Consider the following 19,140-nt stretch of genomic DNA (forward strand, 5'->3'; position numbering starts at 1 on the left):
AAATGTTCAATTCCATTGATGCCAGTGAGGCTTAAGGTCAGTTGTTCTTCAATTATGTAGGCGTTACTAAGGTATTTTATAAATAAATATTTTTAAGGAGTAGAAGGTAGAACTACTGAAATATATGATACAGAAAGGAACTGAAGAAAAGATAATTCTTCAAAGATGTTATTTCCATTCCAACAAAAGTATTGAATTCAGAATTAAGTAGTGAAGTTGTTAACAGGGATGCCACAGAATCAATGATACTCTATGATAGTAAAATTACCAGTAGGTCAAAGACTCTGGACTGAAGTAACTAAGTTGCAATTCATGAATGTCTTTTTTTCTTTTTTCGAAGAATGCATTTCATGAATGTAAGTTTGAGAATTCATCTAGACATTTTCTGATGCAGACAAAAATTGCTAGCACATTTCAAGACATGGAGCAGTTACTTGGGCTCCAAACAAGAAGCATAAATGAATATTGTCCAAGTCCAAAGCACTACTTGTAGTTGTGGTGAAGTTCTTTGCATCAACATATTCCCAAATGCATTGACTTTGACTGTTATAAAGCTCTTTGAGTTACCTATCCAATAAAGCTAGTTGATGGATACTCACGTTATGTAGTGATTATAGATAATTATGACAGCATGAATTGCCATTCTGGAGATATTTGAATTTTTTAAATAGAGTAGCTTTAGGATTTAAGAGGGTGGGCCTTAGTGCAATGGTTGGGTTGCTTCATTTCGGCCTAGGTGACTAGGGTTCGGGCTTTGAAAAAGCCTGCCATTGCTGCTAGGTTTGATTCAGCTCCCAGCGGTGACAATGGTAGAGGTGACTAGGGTTCAAATATTGGAAACAGCCTCTGTATGTGTAGAGGTAAGGTTGTGTACATCTGTCGCTCCCCAGACCCTGCATTGATGGGAGCCTCATGCATTGGGCTGCCCTTTTATTAGCTTTGAGACTTCGTACGAAATCATTTCCATAAGTGGTTTTACTGTTGTAACTAGTATGGAAATTGTAATAGCATAAAGAGTGACTTTTTACTGTCTATTTTCCAGGAGCCATTACTTTGTCCTTTGGTAAAACCTCAGGCTGACAAGTAGGAATGGCAACAGGGCAGGTTCATGGGAGGGTATCCACTCCCCGTCTCTGCCCGTAGACAAAATCCCCTACCCGATAGCCCCCACCCCATCCCAGAAAGCAGGGTGGGTTCGGGGCGGAGCACCCATTCCCCATTGGGGACAAGGAATCCCCAAATTTTCCCTGCCCCAAGGTAACCACCTAAAAATACATCAAAATTACAGGATATTTTAGAAATGGGATCATGGGAATTTGGGGTATTTTAGAAAGGGGATTATGGAATCCTAGGGTTTTGGGAACCTATGGAAAACCTAGGGACATTTGGCAAACCAGTCAAATTTAAGAAACCAAGGCAGTTTAACTGTCAGGAAACCAGTCCATTTGTTAAGAACAATTTGAATTCATATATAAGACAACATTTACATATGGATAACATCTATTTTTGTTTGTTATGAAAATGCAACTAAAAAGATCTGAATCTATCTATTACTTGTGTAGTGGCACAAACAAATACCATCAAACCACACATCAAGATTAGATGTATTTTACATATATTTATATGCATTATATATGTATCCTTTTAGATGTCATGGGCCACTAGCTTGCCCATTGGTCAGACTGTTTAGCCCATAGCTCTATCCTGTCCTTGTCCAAATGGGCTGGTTCTGACAACACTGCTTTTGTTTGCTTGTAGTTTCGAGACAAATTTGTGAAGGTAAAACTACTCACTAGAAGTTTAGAACTAAAAATCTCCAAATGTCTGAAGGACTTAAAAGTGAAGAACCTCCTATAAAGAACAAAAAATGGGCATTTTCTAGGAAAGGCCATTACCCGATGCCGGTCCTAGCTACGCATGGTCTTCAATAGGGGTGGATTCAGTATGGACCTTAAGCATTTTTACACAAACTGATTGTTTTCAAACTCAAACCTGTGTTCTTATGCTTGTCAGTAGGAAAGGAAATTTTCCCCAATGAACCTGGGCCCCTCCCCACCCTACCTTGTCAAATGGCATGTGTTTTCCTCGATCTTAAATGGGGATTTTTTTCCCTAAACCAGGGATGGGGCAGGGATGAGGTTAGTGTAGAGAACACTGATGTGGTCTCCACAGTGTTCGTATGGCAGCAATATTTCTGTTAGATATGACAATTTTAGTTGGTAGTTATTTTTTATTCTATTTGCCATGTAAGCAATAAGGGCAATTCAGCCCTTTTACAGTTAGCCAATAGTTATATAAATACTAAGAGTGGGTCGGCAGAAATTATGACCTTCCCTCTCTCTTTTCTGAAACTCTCTTCGTGTACCTCTTCTCTTCCTCTCCTCTTCAATTTTGCATCCTTTTTCTTTTTAATTCAAAACTGATTGTAGTCTAGATCGACTACTTGGTATCAGAGCCGACCTAGGAGCTCTTATGCTAGTTTGATTAGGCCGACTGCATGAGAACCTCCTAGGTTTGGAAGTTTTTCAACAAGGAAGGAGGATCGATTGATTCTTGGAGGTTACTGGTAGTGTGCGGCTGCTACTAAAGAGATTGTAGAAGTCTGGGAGAGTTCCAGTAGTTAGGAAGAATCAGAAGAAGCTTCAAATCCTCAAGATTAGGGTTTTGCATCAATCAGAAGGTGGCGGCAAGAGATTTTTCATAAAGTAAGCTTTTTTCTTGTAATTGACTTCAGAAAAGATCATCTTGGTTTAGTCTGAGAGGTGTGGCTGGAAAATCTGTGTTTTCTTTAGGGTTTTGAGAGAGAACCCTAAAATTCAAAACTGTTATTTGTTTCAGATCAGAATTTGAACTGGTTTCATTCAAAATTCTGTTTTCTGTGTTCTTTGGAAGACCTAGGCCGGCTGTTATCAGTTGTTTGGATGTTGTTTCTCCTATTACAGTAATTTAAAAAGGTTTTTTATTAATTCTTGATCAAGGATAGAGTTCAAGAGTCAAGGGGAAGGTGTTTTTGGGACTAGCAATTCTGGTAACATGTCTAAGAATACCTTTCAGATTACAACTGTTAAGTTTGATGGATCAAACTACCTAGAATCGGCTCAATCGACCATGATGGCCATTGGGGGTAGGGGAAAATTGAGCTACTTGTTGGGAGATGTGAAAGAACCAACTAAGGAGGACCAAACCTATACCAAATGGGTTCAGGAGAACTATTTGGTTATGGCATGGCTACGCAACTCTATGCAGCCACATATCAGCCAGAACTATTTGTGGGCAAAAACAGCTAAGGAAATCTGGGATGTCATGAAAGAGACCTATTCCCAACCCCTTAATGTTGCTAGGGTTTATGAACTGAAATGTGAGGTTAGCAGCCTTAAGCAATGAGAGAAACCAGTCTCGGTTTATTTCTCTACACTAAAATCTTTATGGCATAAAATTGACCACCTAGAAACACTTGAGTGGGAAAGCCAGAATGATGCACAGACTCATAGAAAGCAGGTTGAGACTAATAGGGTTTTTGAGTTCCTATCTGGTCTAAATTTTGAGTATGATATTGTGAGGCAGCAACTACTGACAAGAGACAGTGTGACCCTATCACAAGCCTACTCCTTAGTGCATAGTGAAGAGACTAGGAGAAATGTTATGATGCGGCATCAGCCCTTCCCATCAACCTTGGCAGCAGTTAAACCTAAGTCTGGGGGTGATACGGAGAGGGATATAAAGAAGGAAGACAAGCGGGATCTAGTAATATGAACATTGCAAGAAACCCAAGCATACTAAAGACACTTGTTGGAAGCTACACCCTCATTTTGTCCCAGCAAAACTCAGGAACAAAAAGGGTAATGCTAATATGGTTGTTAATACTGATTGTGCCTCCTCATCGGGCACAAAAGGGAGACATTAATTTGTTTAATGCCATCTCCTTATCTTCAGTTCTGCATGTTCCTAAGCTTAATACTAATTTGCTTTCAGTCAGTAGCATTAGAAAACATCAGAATTCTTCAACAACATTTTTCCCTAACCGATGTGTTTTTCAAGACTTGGAGACAAGGAAGGTGATTGGGACTGGCCGTGAGACAAATGGGATCTATCTGCTTGGAGAGAGTTCACATTGGGAAGATAGTGAAGATAGGAAGTCTTTTGTTTCTCAATCTGTTAGTCAGGTTATGCTTTGGCATAATTGGTTGGGTCATTTATCTTTTCGGTCTTTGAAGAGTTTGTTTCCTGATTTATTTGAGCCTATTCAGATGTCTAGTTTGAGACGTGAGAGTTGTGAGCTTGCAAAGCATTGTATAACATCTTATTCATTGAATAATAAAAGAAGTAATAATCCTTTTGATATTGTGCATATTGATGTTTGGGGTCCTTATCACATCACTACTATGGGGGGGTACAGATATTTCTTGTTGTTTGTTGATGACCATACCCGTTTTTCTTGGCTTTATCTTATGAGTTCTCGAGATGAGGTTCCTACTTTGACCTGGATCTTTCATAAGATGATTTTAACCCAATTTGGGGTCAAAATCAAAATCTTCAAATCCGATAATGCAAAAGAATACTTTGCCAACCAATTAGCCTCTTATTTGCTTGACTATGGGATTATCCACCAAAGTACTTGTCCCCATACACCACAGCAGAATGGACTTGCTGAGAGGAAGAATAGTCACATATTGGAGGTGGCCAGAAGTATCATGTTTAACTCAAGTGTGCCAATTCGTTTATGGGGAGATTCTATTCTTACAACAGTGTATCCCATTAACCGAGTTCCTTCATGGGTTCTTGACATGAAGCCTCCATTTACCCTCCTATGCCCTAATAAAGACTAGTTTATTGTTCCCCTTAAAACCTTTGGTTGCACTTGCTTTGTTCAAATTCTTGGACCTCATCATTCCAAATTTGATTCTAAGGCCTCCAAATGTTTTTTTCTCGTTTATGCATGTTAGAATGTTAGAATGAACTCTCTTTATATGAGTGTTCGACTGATAAGAGTTCTTGTTAGCCCATACTTAAGTTTAAGTTATCCTATAACTGGGCCTGTGTTAATGGACCTAAGCCTGTTTAATGTTTTAAATTAACTGGGTGTCCCATCACTAATCAGGGGCATTCCAGTAATTACTTGTATCATTGTACTACATTCAAATATAAATAATAGCATGGTCGACTGGGCGGTACAGTTCGACATTCACAGCATATCAGTGGTGTTCTTTTCCTTTCCTCTACTTTGAGTACAGCTCTCAAGCTCACATGGTATCAGAGCACTAGCTTCTCTTTGGTTTCAGCCGGCGCACTAGCTTCTACTCTCTCTTCTCTTGTTGTTCTTTCCATCTTCTTTCTTCTTTTCTGGGTTGCTGAAAAAACTAGGGTTATAAGAGAACAAAGCAGATTCGAACCTAGGGTTTCCCTTGGTTGTAGGGATCAAGGGAGGTAAGGCCCAGAAGTGGATGTCCTATTAGGTTCTTTTTTCAGCAAATAGTAGCTATTTGGCTACTAAGAGAGGTCTGTGTAGGACAGACCTAGTTGAGGACTGATTTCAGAAATCCTAGCCCTAGCTGAAAGGGGGAGAGCTTCTCCACAACTGCAGCTTCGAAGCCCCAACAAAACCAGCATAGCACAGTGGTAAACAGCTCCAAGTTCAGGTTGGTTATCAGTCCGGAACCTCTCACCACTACTATACCCGAACTGCTTCAGCTCAAGTGAAGACCTAGGGAGCTGCCAGCTCCAGATTGTCCAGCACTGTGAACACTTCGGTGAGCTCTAAACCTACTCTAAGACTGAAGTCAGCATGTCCTCACTATCCGGAGAAGTTTCCTCCAGAGATAATAGACCTGCCGCAAGGTTCTCTAACCTGGAAAACCCTAATCTGCACAGTTTACAGATTACAAACGTGTTGCTGGATGAATATAACTTCAGAGAGTGGTTCGTCTCAGCAAGGCTATTCATTACTTCTCATGATCTCACAGGCTATCTGGATGGAGACAAGAAAGAACCTGAAGTTGGCAGTCCTGAGCATGTCGTGTGGCGCAAGGAGAATGCCACAGTCATGTCTTGGTTGCTGGCCTCCATGACTCCTCGGGTGGCTAGAACTGTTCATCATTTCCCCACAGCTGTTAAGATTTGGGAGAAAGTATCCAAGACCTACGACCAGAAAAAGAACAATGCTAGAATCTATAGATTAAACCAAGATATTGCAGCTCTAAGGCAAGGAGACATGTCCGTGATAACATATTTTGCAACCCTGGAAGGCCTTTGGGAAGAGCTTGATCATCACTTGATATTGGATTGGGAAAATGCCAGGACAATGAGAGACATGACAAGAAAATTGAAGAGAGCAGAGCCTTCAAGTTTCTGGCTGTCCTAGACCCAGTATATGAGGGTATATGGTCACAAATTCTAGGGAGAGATGAATTACCAGAGCTTTACCATGTCTATTACCTGGTGAGGAATGAAGAATTCAGGAGAAGGGAGATGCAAGTTGACTCCCAGACACAATCAACTGAACTATCTGGAAAACTCCCAGCCAAGAAGTCCCTCAAGTGTACCCATTGTGGTGGTGAGAAACACACAAAGGAGAAATGTTGGGTCTTGTATCCTCATCTGAAGCCAGCTACTTTGAGAAAGGACAAAAGACAACATAAGGGTCATGCAGCAAGTGGGAATCTTGCCACCAACAATAGTACTAACAACTCACAAAGTACTCCGACAGTGTCCTCTTCCTCCACAGGGCAGGCTGCCGACTCCTCTGGACCAAGTACTTTGGGCTTCACGGCTAGTTAGGTAGAGATTCTCAACCGGGAATTAGCCCATCTGAAGAAAAATTCTTTAGCTTCCACCTCTCTTGCTAGATCATGTACAGTCTCTGCCTTTAGTGCAACTAGTTCCATTGATTCCACCTCTTGGGTGAGTGATTCCAGAGCAACTGACCATATGACACATATGTCCTCCTTATTCTCTTCATATCATTTGTTGTCTGGCTAGGATAAGATGAGAGTGGCTGATGGGTCTCTCTCCACCATCTCTGGAAAGGAGGTGGTTGACCTTAGCAATGACCTCTCTCCTTAATCAGTCCTACATGTTCCTAGTCTTACCTCAAATCTTTTGTCTGTTTCAAAGCTTACAAAAAATTTGAACTGCAGTATAACTTCTTTTCCTACTCATTGTATCTTCCAGGACAGATTGTCGAGGAGAATGATTGGGAGTGGTCATGAGTATGGGGGCCTCTACCATTTTGATGCGGACATCGGCATAGCCCTACAAGCTTCTGCTACTACTAGTCCGGAAAGTGTGGAGTCAATAGCTAGGCTGCACCTGTGGCATGCTAGGCTAGGTCATGTGTCTTTCTCTTCTTTAGCAATGTTGTTTCTCGAATTGTTTAAGGGAATTCCAAGTCAGAGTTTAATTTGTGATGTGTGTCAAATGTCAAAACAATGTAGAACAGTGTATCCAACTTCTAGTAATGAAATTCGAGCTCCTTTTGATTTGGTTCATTCTAATGTTTGGGGACCTTCACCTATTGTTTCCATTGATGGCTTTCGTTACTTTATCAGTTTTATTGACCATTATTCTTAGTGCACATGGATTTATCTATTAAAAGGACGAGATGAAGTACCACGGATAACTATGGCTTTTTGCAAGATGATTGAAACACAATTTGATAAGAAGATTAAGCAATTCCGGTCAGACAATGTGGCTGAATACTTTGAAAGATCCCTGAACTCATTCATGGAAGATGCAGGCATGTTACACCAATCATCCTGTGCTAACACCCCTCAGCAAAATGGGGTTGCTGAGCGCAAGAATAGGCACCTATTGGAGACAACTTGAGCCCTACTATTCCAGCACAAAGTGCCTAAGCAATATTGGTCTCAAGCTATACTCACTGCATCATACCTGATAAATCGGGTGCCATCTAAGGTATTGGATATGTAGACTCCTTTCTCTGTTTTGTGTCCCACTCTTCCAGAATTTCCAATTACCCCACGAGTTTTTGGCTGACATGCTTCATACATGTGAAGGATCCAAAGAAAACCAAGCTGGATCCCAAGGCTACAAAGGGAATATTTTTTGGGTACTCTCCTACACAAAAGGGGTACAAGTGTTATGATCCTGTCTCCAAGAAAAAGTATGTCACCAGAGATGTAGTCTTTTTTGAGTCTCAACCCTATTTCCAGTCTTCTCAGAATCCTCTTCAGGGGGAGACTAGTGGGTTGGAAGAGGATTCTCATTCTCCCTTCTTTTTTGTTCCCCTTTCATCACCTTCCACTACTCCTAGCTGTGACATTCTAGGTCAACCTAGTGAGGCTCCCACTATGCCAGCTACTTCTCCTGATACAGCAGGTGCTCCTGAAGGTTCCAATAGGCAAGAGAAAGAGATACTTACATATAACAGAAGGAAGAAGGGCCCTCAACCTCATGATTGCAACCAGTTGAACTTAGATCAATCTGTCTCTACAATCCAAGGTAATTCTGACTTACACACTTCGGATTTGGAACTTCCTATTGCTCTTCGTAAGCCTGTTAGTTCTTGTACCACCCGGCATCCCATAGTTGATTTTGTTTATTACTCACACTTATCTCCTGCCTATCACTCCTTTGTGTCTACTCTTTCCTCTGTATGTGTCCCTTCTTGGTACTCAGAGGCGGCATCTGATCCAAGGTGGAAAGAAGCCATGAATGAAGAGATGAAAGCGCTAATGAAAGCAAGAACGTGGGAATTAGGTGACCTGCCAGAGGGGAAAGGCACTGTTGGGTGCAAGTGGGTATTCACAGTAAAGCACAGGGAAGATGGGTCAATCGAGAGGTACAAGGCCAGACTTGTGGCAAAGGGATTTACACAAAAGGAAGGAATTGACTACAAAGAAACCTTTGCCCCAGTAGCAAAGCTCAACACAATCTGGGTTCTACTGTCACTAGCAGCAAATTTCTCTTGGAAACTCCATCAGCTGGATGTAAAGAATGCCTTCCTAAATGTGATCTTCATGAAGAGGTATTCGAGGAACCTCCACCAGGCTATGATGTTGGAAAGAAGGTGTGTAAACTAAGGAAAGCATTATATGGTTTGAAACAGTCTCCCCGGGCATGGTTCGAGAGACTTTGTATGGCCATGAAGAAAGTGGGGTACACTCAAAGCAGTGCAGATCATACATTGTTTACAAGGAGACAGGATGACAAACTTACGACACTCATTGTTTATGTGGATGATATGGTGATTACCGGAAATGACTTGGAAGAGATGAAGAGGCTGAAGGAGTTCTTAGCTTTAGAATTTGAGATCAAAGACCTTGGAAATCTGAGATATTTTCTTGGGATTGAAGTTGCTAGATCAAGAGAAGGAATCTACATATGTCAGCGGAAATATGTGCTAGACCTCCTAGCGGAAACAGGCATGATGGGGTGCAGGCCAACAAACACTCCAATAGAACCGAACCATGGACTACAAGAATCAATGGGTGAGGAATACTGTGATAAAGAGAGGTACCAAAAATTGGTAGGAAAGCTGATATACTTATCCCTTACTCAGCTAGACATTGCCTTTGCAGTGCATGTTGTCAGTCAATTCATGCGCTCACCAAAGATCCCTCATATGAGAGCAGTGGAAAGAATTCTCAGGTACTTGAATACTTGCCAAGGGAAAGGAATTCTATTCAGAAAAAACAACATACTTGAAATTGAAGCCTACACTGATGCAGATTGGGCTGGATCTGTTGGAGACAGAAAATCAACCTCAGGTTACTGTACATTCTTGGGAGGAAACCTGGTCACATGACGCAGTAAGAAGCAGAATGTAGTGGCTAGATCAAGTGTAGAAGTAGAATACCGAGCTATGGCACACGGGGTTGCTGAACTCTTATGGCTCAGAACTCTTCTTAATGAGCTTGGTATTAAGGCTGAGGGTCCTTTCAGGCTGTATTGTGATAATAAAGCTGGTATCAACATTGCCAACAATCCTGTGCAGCATGACAGTACAAAAGATATTGAAATTGATCGACACTTTGTCAGAGAGAGAATTGTCTCGAGAGAACTCTATGTGCCTTATACTCATCAAAGATGCAAATTGCAGATGTATTGACTAAAGGGCTGGCAGCAACAAAGTTCAGGGACATACTTGGCAAGCTAAACATGATTGATATCCATGCTTAGCTTGAGAGGGAGTGTTAGAATGTTAGAATGAAGTCTCTTTGTATGAGTGTTCGGCTGATAAGAGTTCTTATTAGCCCATACTTAAATTTAAGTTATCCTGTAACTGGGCCTGTGTTAATGGGCCTAAGCCTGTTTAATGTTTTAAGTTAACTGGGTGTCCCATCACTAATCAGGGGCATTCCAGTAATTACTTGTATCATTGTACTACATTCAAATATAAATAATAGCATGGTCGACTGGGCAGTACAGTTCGACATTCACAACATATCAGTGGTGTTCTTCTCCTCTCCTCTACTTCTAGTACAACTCTCAAGCTCACAATGCACAAACTCAAAAGGGATATTGCTGCTATGAACCCACTTCTGGGAGATGATCTGTCTCTATGTATGTCACTTTCTTCGAGGGTGTACCCTATTATCATAGAGGGTTTCTCCTCAGGGGGAGAGTAGTGAGTGTGGGGCTAACTCATCAGAAGTTCCTTTACATGTTCCATTGAGTGATGAGGGATGTAATGGGGAGGGGTGTCAGAGGTGTCGGGATTCGAGAGTCTATCATAGGCGGTGAAGGCAGGTTGATTTCAGTCATCAGCAGTCCAGGACAGCCCCAATTCCTTCTGCGGATCCATATCTAGGTACTATAGTTCCTTTATCAGATCCAAGTTCCACTTAGATACCTTCCACTATTGAGCCCTTACCTCATTTGGATGACCTTGACCTCCCCATTGTAGTCCGTAAAGGCAAACTGCATTGCACCACATCCACAGCCCATTGCATTTCCTAGTTCTTGTCCTATGATCACCTGTCCCCCTCTTATAGGTCCTTCCTCACATGTATTGTTGATATTCCTATCCCTAGAATAGTGCAGGAGGCCTTGTCAGTTCTTAAGTGGAAAGATGCAATGAAGGTCGAAATGGATGCTCTTCTGAGGAATAATACTTGGAAGCTAGTTGACCAGCCTAAAGGGAAGAAACCGGTTTGATGTAGATGGTATTTACTGTGAAACATAATGCTGATGGTTCCATTGAAAGGTATAAGGCTCGGTTAGTTGCAAAGGGATTTACTCAGGCTTATGGTATAGACTACTTAGAAACTTTTGCTCAAGTGGCAAAGATGACCACTATTAGAGTTTTATTGTCACTTGTAGCCAGTTACTCTTGGCCCTTGTTCTTGATGGATGTTAAAAATGCCTTCCTCAATGGAGACTTGCAGGAAGAAGTCTACATGCAGTTGCCTCCTAGATTTTAGGATGCAGAAACGGGAAAGAAGGATTTCCGGTTGAAGAATGCCTTGTATTGATTCAAACAGTCCCCTAGAGGTTGGTTTGATAGATTCAGACAAGCCCTTGAAAGATTTGGCTATGTACATGCCTAGTCAGACCATACATTGTTCATTAAGAGAGTGGACTCTTCCTTGACCTTGCTTGCTATATATGTGGACGATATTGTAGTGACTGGGAATGATAATGGTGAGATTGAGTCTCTCAAACAACTCCTTCATCAAGAATTTGAGGTGAAAAATCTAGAAGAGCTATGATACTTCTTGGGTATTGAGGTAGCTAGATCTAAACATGGGATTTTTGTTTCTCAAAGAAAGTATGTTCTAGATTTGTTGTAAGAAACTGGAAAGTTAGGTGTTAAGCCTATAGATACACCTATTGAACAAAATCACAAGATCAGTGCAGAGGGTGTTGAGCCACTTAAAGATAAAGCTACGTTCCTACGGTTAGTTGGAAAACTCCTCTATCCTTGTCTCACACGACTGGACATCACTTATGCGGTCAACGTTGTCAGTCAGTATATGCACTCTCCTAGGACTACTCACTTACTTGTAGTTGAGAGGATATTAGCATATTTGAAGAGGTGCCCAGGTAGAGGTATACTATTCAAGAATAATAATCACATGAAGATAAAGGTTTATATAGATGCTGATTGGGCTGGGAGTGTTGATGATAGAAGGTCTACCTTTGGATATTGTGCTTTTGTAGGAGGTAACCTGGTCTCCTAGAGGAGTAAGAAGCAAAGTGTTGTTTCTCGTTCTAGTGTATAAGCTGAATACAGGTCCATGGCTAATGGTGTGGCTGAAATCCTATGGTTGAAATCACTATTTGAGGAGTTGGGTATTGCTTATGAGAAGCCCTTAATGCTGTATTGTGATAATCAGGCTGCTATTAATATAGCTCATAATCCGGTACAGCATGAAAGAACTAAGCATATTGAAGTAGACCGACATATTGTCAGAGAAAGGGTTTCATCTCAAGAAGTGTGTCTTTTGTATATCACCTCCAGCATGCAGCTAACAGATCTTCTCACCGAGGCTATTCCAAGGAAGAAGTTAGAGGTACATCTATGCAAGTTGGGAATGACAAATATCTATTCCCAACTCGAGGGGGAGTGTAGAGAACACTGATGTGGTCCCCACAGTGTTCCTATGGCAGCAATATTTCTATTAGATATGACAGTGTTAGTTGGTAGTTATTTCAGCTTTATTATTAGTTATTTCTTATTCTATTTGCCATGTAAGCAATAAGGGCAATTCAGCCCTTTTACAATTAGCCAATAGTTATATAAATACTAAGAGTGGGTCGGCAGAAATTATGACTTTCCCTCTCGCTTTTCTGAAACTCTCTTTGTGTACCTCTTCTCCTACTCTCTTCTCTTCTTCTTCTTCTCTTCAATTTTGCATCCTTTTTCTTTTTAATTCAAGACTGATTGTAGTCTAGATTGACTACTGTTAGCATATAATTCCCTGAACCCACCCCGGTTTAGGGAAAAAAATCCCCATTTAAGATCGAGGAAAACCCATGCCATTTGACAAGGTAGGGTGGGGAGGGGCCCAGGTTCATTGGGGAAAATTTCCATTCCTACTAACGAGCATAAGAACACAGGTTTGAGTTTGAAAACAATCAGTTTGTGTAAAAATTCTTAAGGTCCATACTGGATCCACCTCTCTTGAAGACCATGCGTAGCTAGGACCGGCATCGGGTAATGGCCTTTCCTAGAAAATGTCCATTTTTTGTTCTTTATAGGAGGTTCTGTCACTTTTTAATTCCTTCAGACATTCGGAGATTTTTAGTTCTAAACTTCTAATGAGTGGTTTTACCTTCACAAATTTGTGTCAAAACTACAAGCAAACAAAAGCAGTGTTGTCAGAACCAGACCATTTGGACAAGGACAGGATAGGGCTATGGGCTAAACAGTCTGACCAATGGGCAAGCTAGTGACCCATGACATCATAAAAGGATACATATAGAATACATATAAATATATGTAAAATACATCTAATCTTGAAGTGTGGTTTGATGGTATTTATTTGTGCCACTACATAAGTAATAGATAGATTCAGATCTTTTAGTTGCATTTTCATAACAAACAAAAATAGATGTTATCCATATGTAAATGTTGTCTTATATATGAATCAAATTGTTCTTAACAAATGGATTGGCTTGCTGACAGTTAAACTGTCTTGGTTTCTTAAATTTGACTGGTTTGCCAATAACATCCTGGTGCAACCTAAGCTAACTAGGTGTTAGAAAAGTATGAAAGTTGGGGTTATTAACATATGGAATGCCTACTGGGACACAGTTCAAATTTGCAGTCCAATCTGAGTCTGACAATATTGGGCAAAAGTTATAATATCATGTTAATGTAGATAATGCAACAATAATGTAGATGAGAGAGATTCACTTCTAACTACCTGGAGAGCAGATACATGAATAAATAGTACTGCAGGAAATATGTGCCTGTCTTCTAAACATGTTAAGGAATTATCCCAGATACCCACTTCCAAAGAAGAAGGTGAATGGGTAATACGAGGCTTTATCACAGTGAAAGCATCCAGACGGAACCCCGCCAGTGGAGGTGAAGCAGGTGATAGATACTGTTCCAAGACTAAATCATTGTCGAATAATCTTTCAGCCTCAACTGGAACCTTCAAAGAAGAATAAAAAACAATCAATCAAGACATAATGCAGTAAATAACTGACAGAAAACCATATTTGTAAGGCTAACAAGTAAGAAGAATCATTCGTACCTTGAATCGACTTAACTGTGGAGCTCTCTCTAACCAGGATTTCAAGTTTATGTTGTCAGATCCTTGTGATGCAAGCCCTAGATCATCCCTTACATGGCTCCCAGCTACTAAGAACCTTTTGGCATGAATGCATGGTTCACTTTGAACTGTACCTCCAAAAGAGGCACGACGACTATGTTCAAAAGGATTTTCATCTAGAGAAAAAAGATCGAATTCTTGGTCTAAATGAATAGAACTTGAACCCGGCCGCCTAATACGTAGTGTTATCCAAATGATACGGCACCGAATTCGATTCTTGAAGGTAAACTTGACATGCCTTAGAACATCATTCTCACTGCCTGATTTTTCTGGCCCATAAAATTCTGAGGATGATGAGATCAAGGATTGGATATCCCACTTTCCCACACATGAACGTTCTTCTTTATTTATCTTATTGCTGACCCATATTTGTACCTGTACTAACAATGATGAAGTTTAGGTGGTTGAGAATACAGAACAAGAAACAATTAGTTATATTTTTCTTTAGTGTTCAATTGATATAACTGAATAGAAAACAAAAAATAGCACAAGGTAGACACACAAAACAGAATTACTTATTTGCATATAAAAGAGAAGGAAGACCCCTATAAACAAGCAAAAAACAATGCGGATGGCCATAGCCAAAAGAATTGGAAATATTGTAACTACTGATGCAAGGGTACTAGCATCAATTTGCCCATAAGAAAAGAATGCCTGGCTCTTGTCATAGCTTTTGTGAAGATGTCTTCTAGCTAAAGGCTAGAAGAAACATGAAGAAGTGAGATGTGACCCACAGTAAGGAGATCCCAGATAAAGTGACAATCCACTTCAATATGCTTCGTCCTCTCATGGAAGACTGGATTAGAGGCAATCTTGATGGCACTGAGATTGTCAGGTAATAAAGGTATAGGAGATGATTGATCAATATAGAAATCATGTAAAAGTGACTTGAGCCAAATAATTTCACTACGTGTTGCAGACATGGCTCGGCATTCTGTTTTAGTAGAAGACTTAGAAATTGTTTGTTGCTTTTTACATTTCCAAGAAATAGGAAATCACCTAGAAAATACACCATCTAGTAATAGACAGTTGAGTATCTGAACAGCCAGCCCAGTTAGCATTTGCATATGCAGACAACTGTAGGGATGAGGTGAAGGAAAGGAAATGAAAATAACTATCATGTGTGGTTTTCAGAAGAAACAAACTGGATAACAATCTGAACTGCATATGATATGTTTGGTCATGTCATGGTGAGGTAAATGAGACTCCCCACAAGTTGACGATAGAGAGTAGCATGTTCCAAAAGTAGACTGTCATCTTTAATAAGCTTTAGATTTATCTCCAGAGGATTATCAACTAACTTGGAATCTATAAGATGAGAAAGCTTAGTCAAATCAATAACATACTTCTATTAATTAACAAAGTAGCCATGAGAATTATGATGAACTTCTAAGCCCAAGAAGTATGTAACAGGACCTAGACTCTTCATCTTGAATGGTTGACTGAGAAGCTTCTTTAGGTGACGAATACCATCCTGATCATCTCTAGTTACAAGAATATCATCAACATGTAGTAGCAATAGAATGATACCTTAGGACGTTGTGAGGCGAAGAGGGAGTAACCTAAGGAGCTTTGGGTGAGACCAGCATCTGTAATAACTTATCTAAATCTCTCAAACCAGACCCGAGGGACCTATTTGAGACCATAGGGAGATTTCTTAAGGCAGTAGACAAGAGGAGGATCGTCACAATAACCAGGAGGTGGTTTTATATACTCCATCTTTTTAAATCCCCATGCAAGAAGGCATTTTCATATCCATGTAGTGGATCACCCAGTTCTTGGCTGCAAAAGTGGCAATGAGAAGACAGTCTGTGGTCATCTTGGCAACAGGGGTAAATGTCTCCCAATCTCCTCGTAGTCAATTTGTACTCCTGCTTGTAACTGTAAGCAACCAATCTAGCCTTGTATCTGTCAAGATTACCATCAGACTTGAACTTCACTGAATAAATCCATAGATTTCCTATGGCTGATGCATCAGGAGGAGGAACTATTCCCATGTATCATTCTCAAGGAGGGTAGAAATCTCAATATCCATGGTGTCTTTCCAGTGAGTATGAGCCATAACCTACTAGTATGACAGGAATATTTGTAGATGATAACACAACAATATTAGAAAGAAAACCATAGTGATCAGGTGGTTTGGAAACTCCAGTAGAGCAATGTAAGGGAGGAATGTCTATGGATGAAGCAACAATTTTAACAAGAGATGAGATACTTACAGGGGCTGGAATAGATGATGAACCATGCTTTGGTAGAGGAGAGGTTGGGAGTGTAGAAACTAAAGCAGCTATCCACTTCCTGAAATAAGTCTGATGTGGTAGTTGAAAGAGAGACAAAGTGTCTAAAGTACCTACAAACTCAAAGCATTGCAAGATTGACACTAAAGGAACAAGAAATTTTGTAATATGCTGAAAAAGGAGAGAGTTTCAAGAAATATCACATTTCAAGAAATTCTAGTCCAACGAGATTTTGGTCATAGCATACAAATCCATTAAGATTAGGGTTATAACTCAATAAATCACATAAAACATACTAAGCAAATAACTTAGTATATTCATGAGGAGGAAGATGTGCAAAATAGATACACGTGAACACGTGCAACATAGAGAAGTTAGGAGGAGATTTCAAAAAAATTGGTGGGGTCAAATTACCAAGAACAAATGATGGAAGAAGATTAATGAGATGCACAAAATAGATACACCCAAACACATGCAACATAGAGAAGTTAGGAGGAGATTTGAAAAGAATTGATGTGGGGACAAATTACCAAGAACAGATGATGGAAGAAGATTAATGAGATGCACAGAAGTGCTTGCTCCCTCCACCCGAAAGTTGTTGGAGCATGGGAATCTAGAAGAATGGTCCTAACAACACTCATGATATGGCAATTCTTGCATTCAGATACTCCATTTTGTTGAGGGCCTGAGCAACATCTGTCATTGTATACCATGTTGCTGCAAATAGGTTTCTGTAGTATCAACTGTATAGGGGCAGTTTGGTCTTTTTATTTATATTTGGTGTGAGGTATAATGTTTAAGTTGAGTGATGTGTCCCATACTTAAGTAGGGGCATAACAGTCAATTATGTTTTATTATAGAAAACAATAAACATAAACCTGGCTGACTAGAGAGTGATTTTTTCGCTTGTTCGAACCAGTCTTTTCTTCTCCTCTTTTCTCTTCTCTTCTTCTATCTCCTTTAATCTCTTATACTGCTGTTCCTAATTGAATATTAGTGCAGATCTGAATTTTATCATGGTATTAGAGCTGCTATAACAATCCCTTGGAGATTAAGAAAAAGACTGCAAAGGAGTGGTTGTTTTTTCCCTTAGGAGGTTTTCATGCCTCCAGTTTGTGGTGCAGTGGTTGTTTGTGGTGGTTTGTAGAAGAATCTCTAATCGATGATACGAAGAGACCAGTTTCAGGTGGTGTAGTGTTCAGTCAAGTATATGTCTGTTTTGTAGTGTGCAGTATGGGTGTTATAGTGAGATTTGAATGGCTGATTGGCTACAGATCTAGTACTAGGAGTGTGCTGTGGATTCAGGAGGGTTTAGTGATGTTGAAAAAAAAAAGGAAAAAATCAGATATGGGAGACAGTAGTGAACAAAAGTCTAGTGTTATGGTTCCCCCCGATTACCTGAATGTTCAAATGACTTCTATCAAATTGAATGGAGAGAATTATGTGCCTAGGGCGAAATCTGTAGAAGTTTTTCTTAGGGCTAAGAAGAAGGTAGAAGAAAAACAGTCTTTTGAGAATAAAGGACTGTTTAGAATAGATGCAGAAATCAAAATAAAATAACTGAAATCATTCTTCTAAGGAAAAGAAGATGAAGAAGAAGATGGCGGCAATAGGGGTTCAGAGTAAGAGAGTTTCAAACCTTAATCTCCACTCTTACACCCCTAACACTATTTTATTAAGTTAAACTTTGATAATTTACAAAGAGGCCCTTAGTTGGGCAAGAAATTAAAAGAACATAACATAGAAAGAATAGGCCCATAATAAGGCCCATTACAGCAAAGAACATAAAAGATAAAAAAGGATAAACAGTCTATGGGCCATTCGGCCCATCTTCTCTACACTCCCCCTCAAGTTGAGCATAGATGTCAATCATGCCAAGCTTGCTAGTATCATGCTGAAGTTTAGCCTTGGGAATGCACTTGGTGAGGAAATCTGCTAATTGTCCTTCAGAGGTGATGAAAGGTAGACATACTTCACCAAAAGCCACTCTTTCTCGAATGAAGTGTCTGTAAACTTCAATATGCTTAGTTCTGTCATGTTGTACTGGGTTGTGAGCAATGTTGATGGCGGCCTGATTATCACAGTATAACATCATTGGTTTATCTTGCTCAATCCCCAGTTCCTCCACCAATGATTTTAGCCACAATAGTTTAGAAAATCCATGTGCCATGGCTTTGTATTCTGCTTCTGTCGAAGATCGAGCAACAACAGATTGTTTCTTGCTTCTCCAAGAGACAATATTACCTGCCACCAAGCTGCAGTACCCAGAAGTAGATCTTCTGTCATCAATGTTTCCAGCCCAGTCAGCATTTGTATAGGCTTCAAGTTTCATATGGCCATGCTTGGCAAACAGAATTCCCTTTCCAGGGGAGCCCTACAAATAACACAGAATTCGCTCTACTGCTGCCATATGAGTATCCCGGGGAGCATGCATGAATTGGCTAATGCAACTAACAGCATATGCAATGTCTGGCCGAGTCATGCATAGATAAAAAAGTTTTCCAAGGAGTCTCTGGAAGACTCCTTTGTCTTCTAACAATATTCCATCTGAAGTAGAGAGTTTATGACTCATATCAAGAAGAAAGAGGAGAAAACCCTTTCAGAAATATCTGATTTCGAACTAAGGGGTTTGAGGAAGCAAGAAACACATCCTGCAATTT

At 40.2% G+C, this 19,140-nt stretch overlaps 1 protein-coding gene across 3 annotated transcripts in view; it reads right to left on the reverse strand.

The window, feature by feature from the left end:
• LOC148878278 (putative phosphoinositide phosphatase SAC9) overlaps positions 1-19,140 on the reverse strand; it is a 151,176-nt gene that overhangs the window by 3,874 nt on the left and 128,162 nt on the right. For 2 of the 3 annotated variants that reach the window (XM_088951998.1, XM_088952004.1), the window contains 2 exons: positions 14,166-14,618; positions 13,830-14,063 (listed from right to left, as the gene is read on the reverse strand). In XM_088951998.1, coding sequence (XP_088808124.1) covers positions 13,830-14,063; positions 14,166-14,618 — 687 coding nt within the window. Of the gene's footprint in view, positions 1-13,829; positions 14,064-14,165; positions 14,624-19,140 lie in introns of all 3 variants that reach the window. The other variant, XR_016101285.1, reaches the window with a different exon arrangement.

Source organism: Nelumbo lutea, chromosome 1 (assembly GCF_056320005.1).
Source record: "Nelumbo lutea isolate HS-2025 chromosome 1, American lotus-T2T, whole genome shotgun sequence".
NCBI lineage: Eukaryota > Viridiplantae > Streptophyta > Magnoliopsida > Proteales > Nelumbonaceae > Nelumbo > Nelumbo lutea.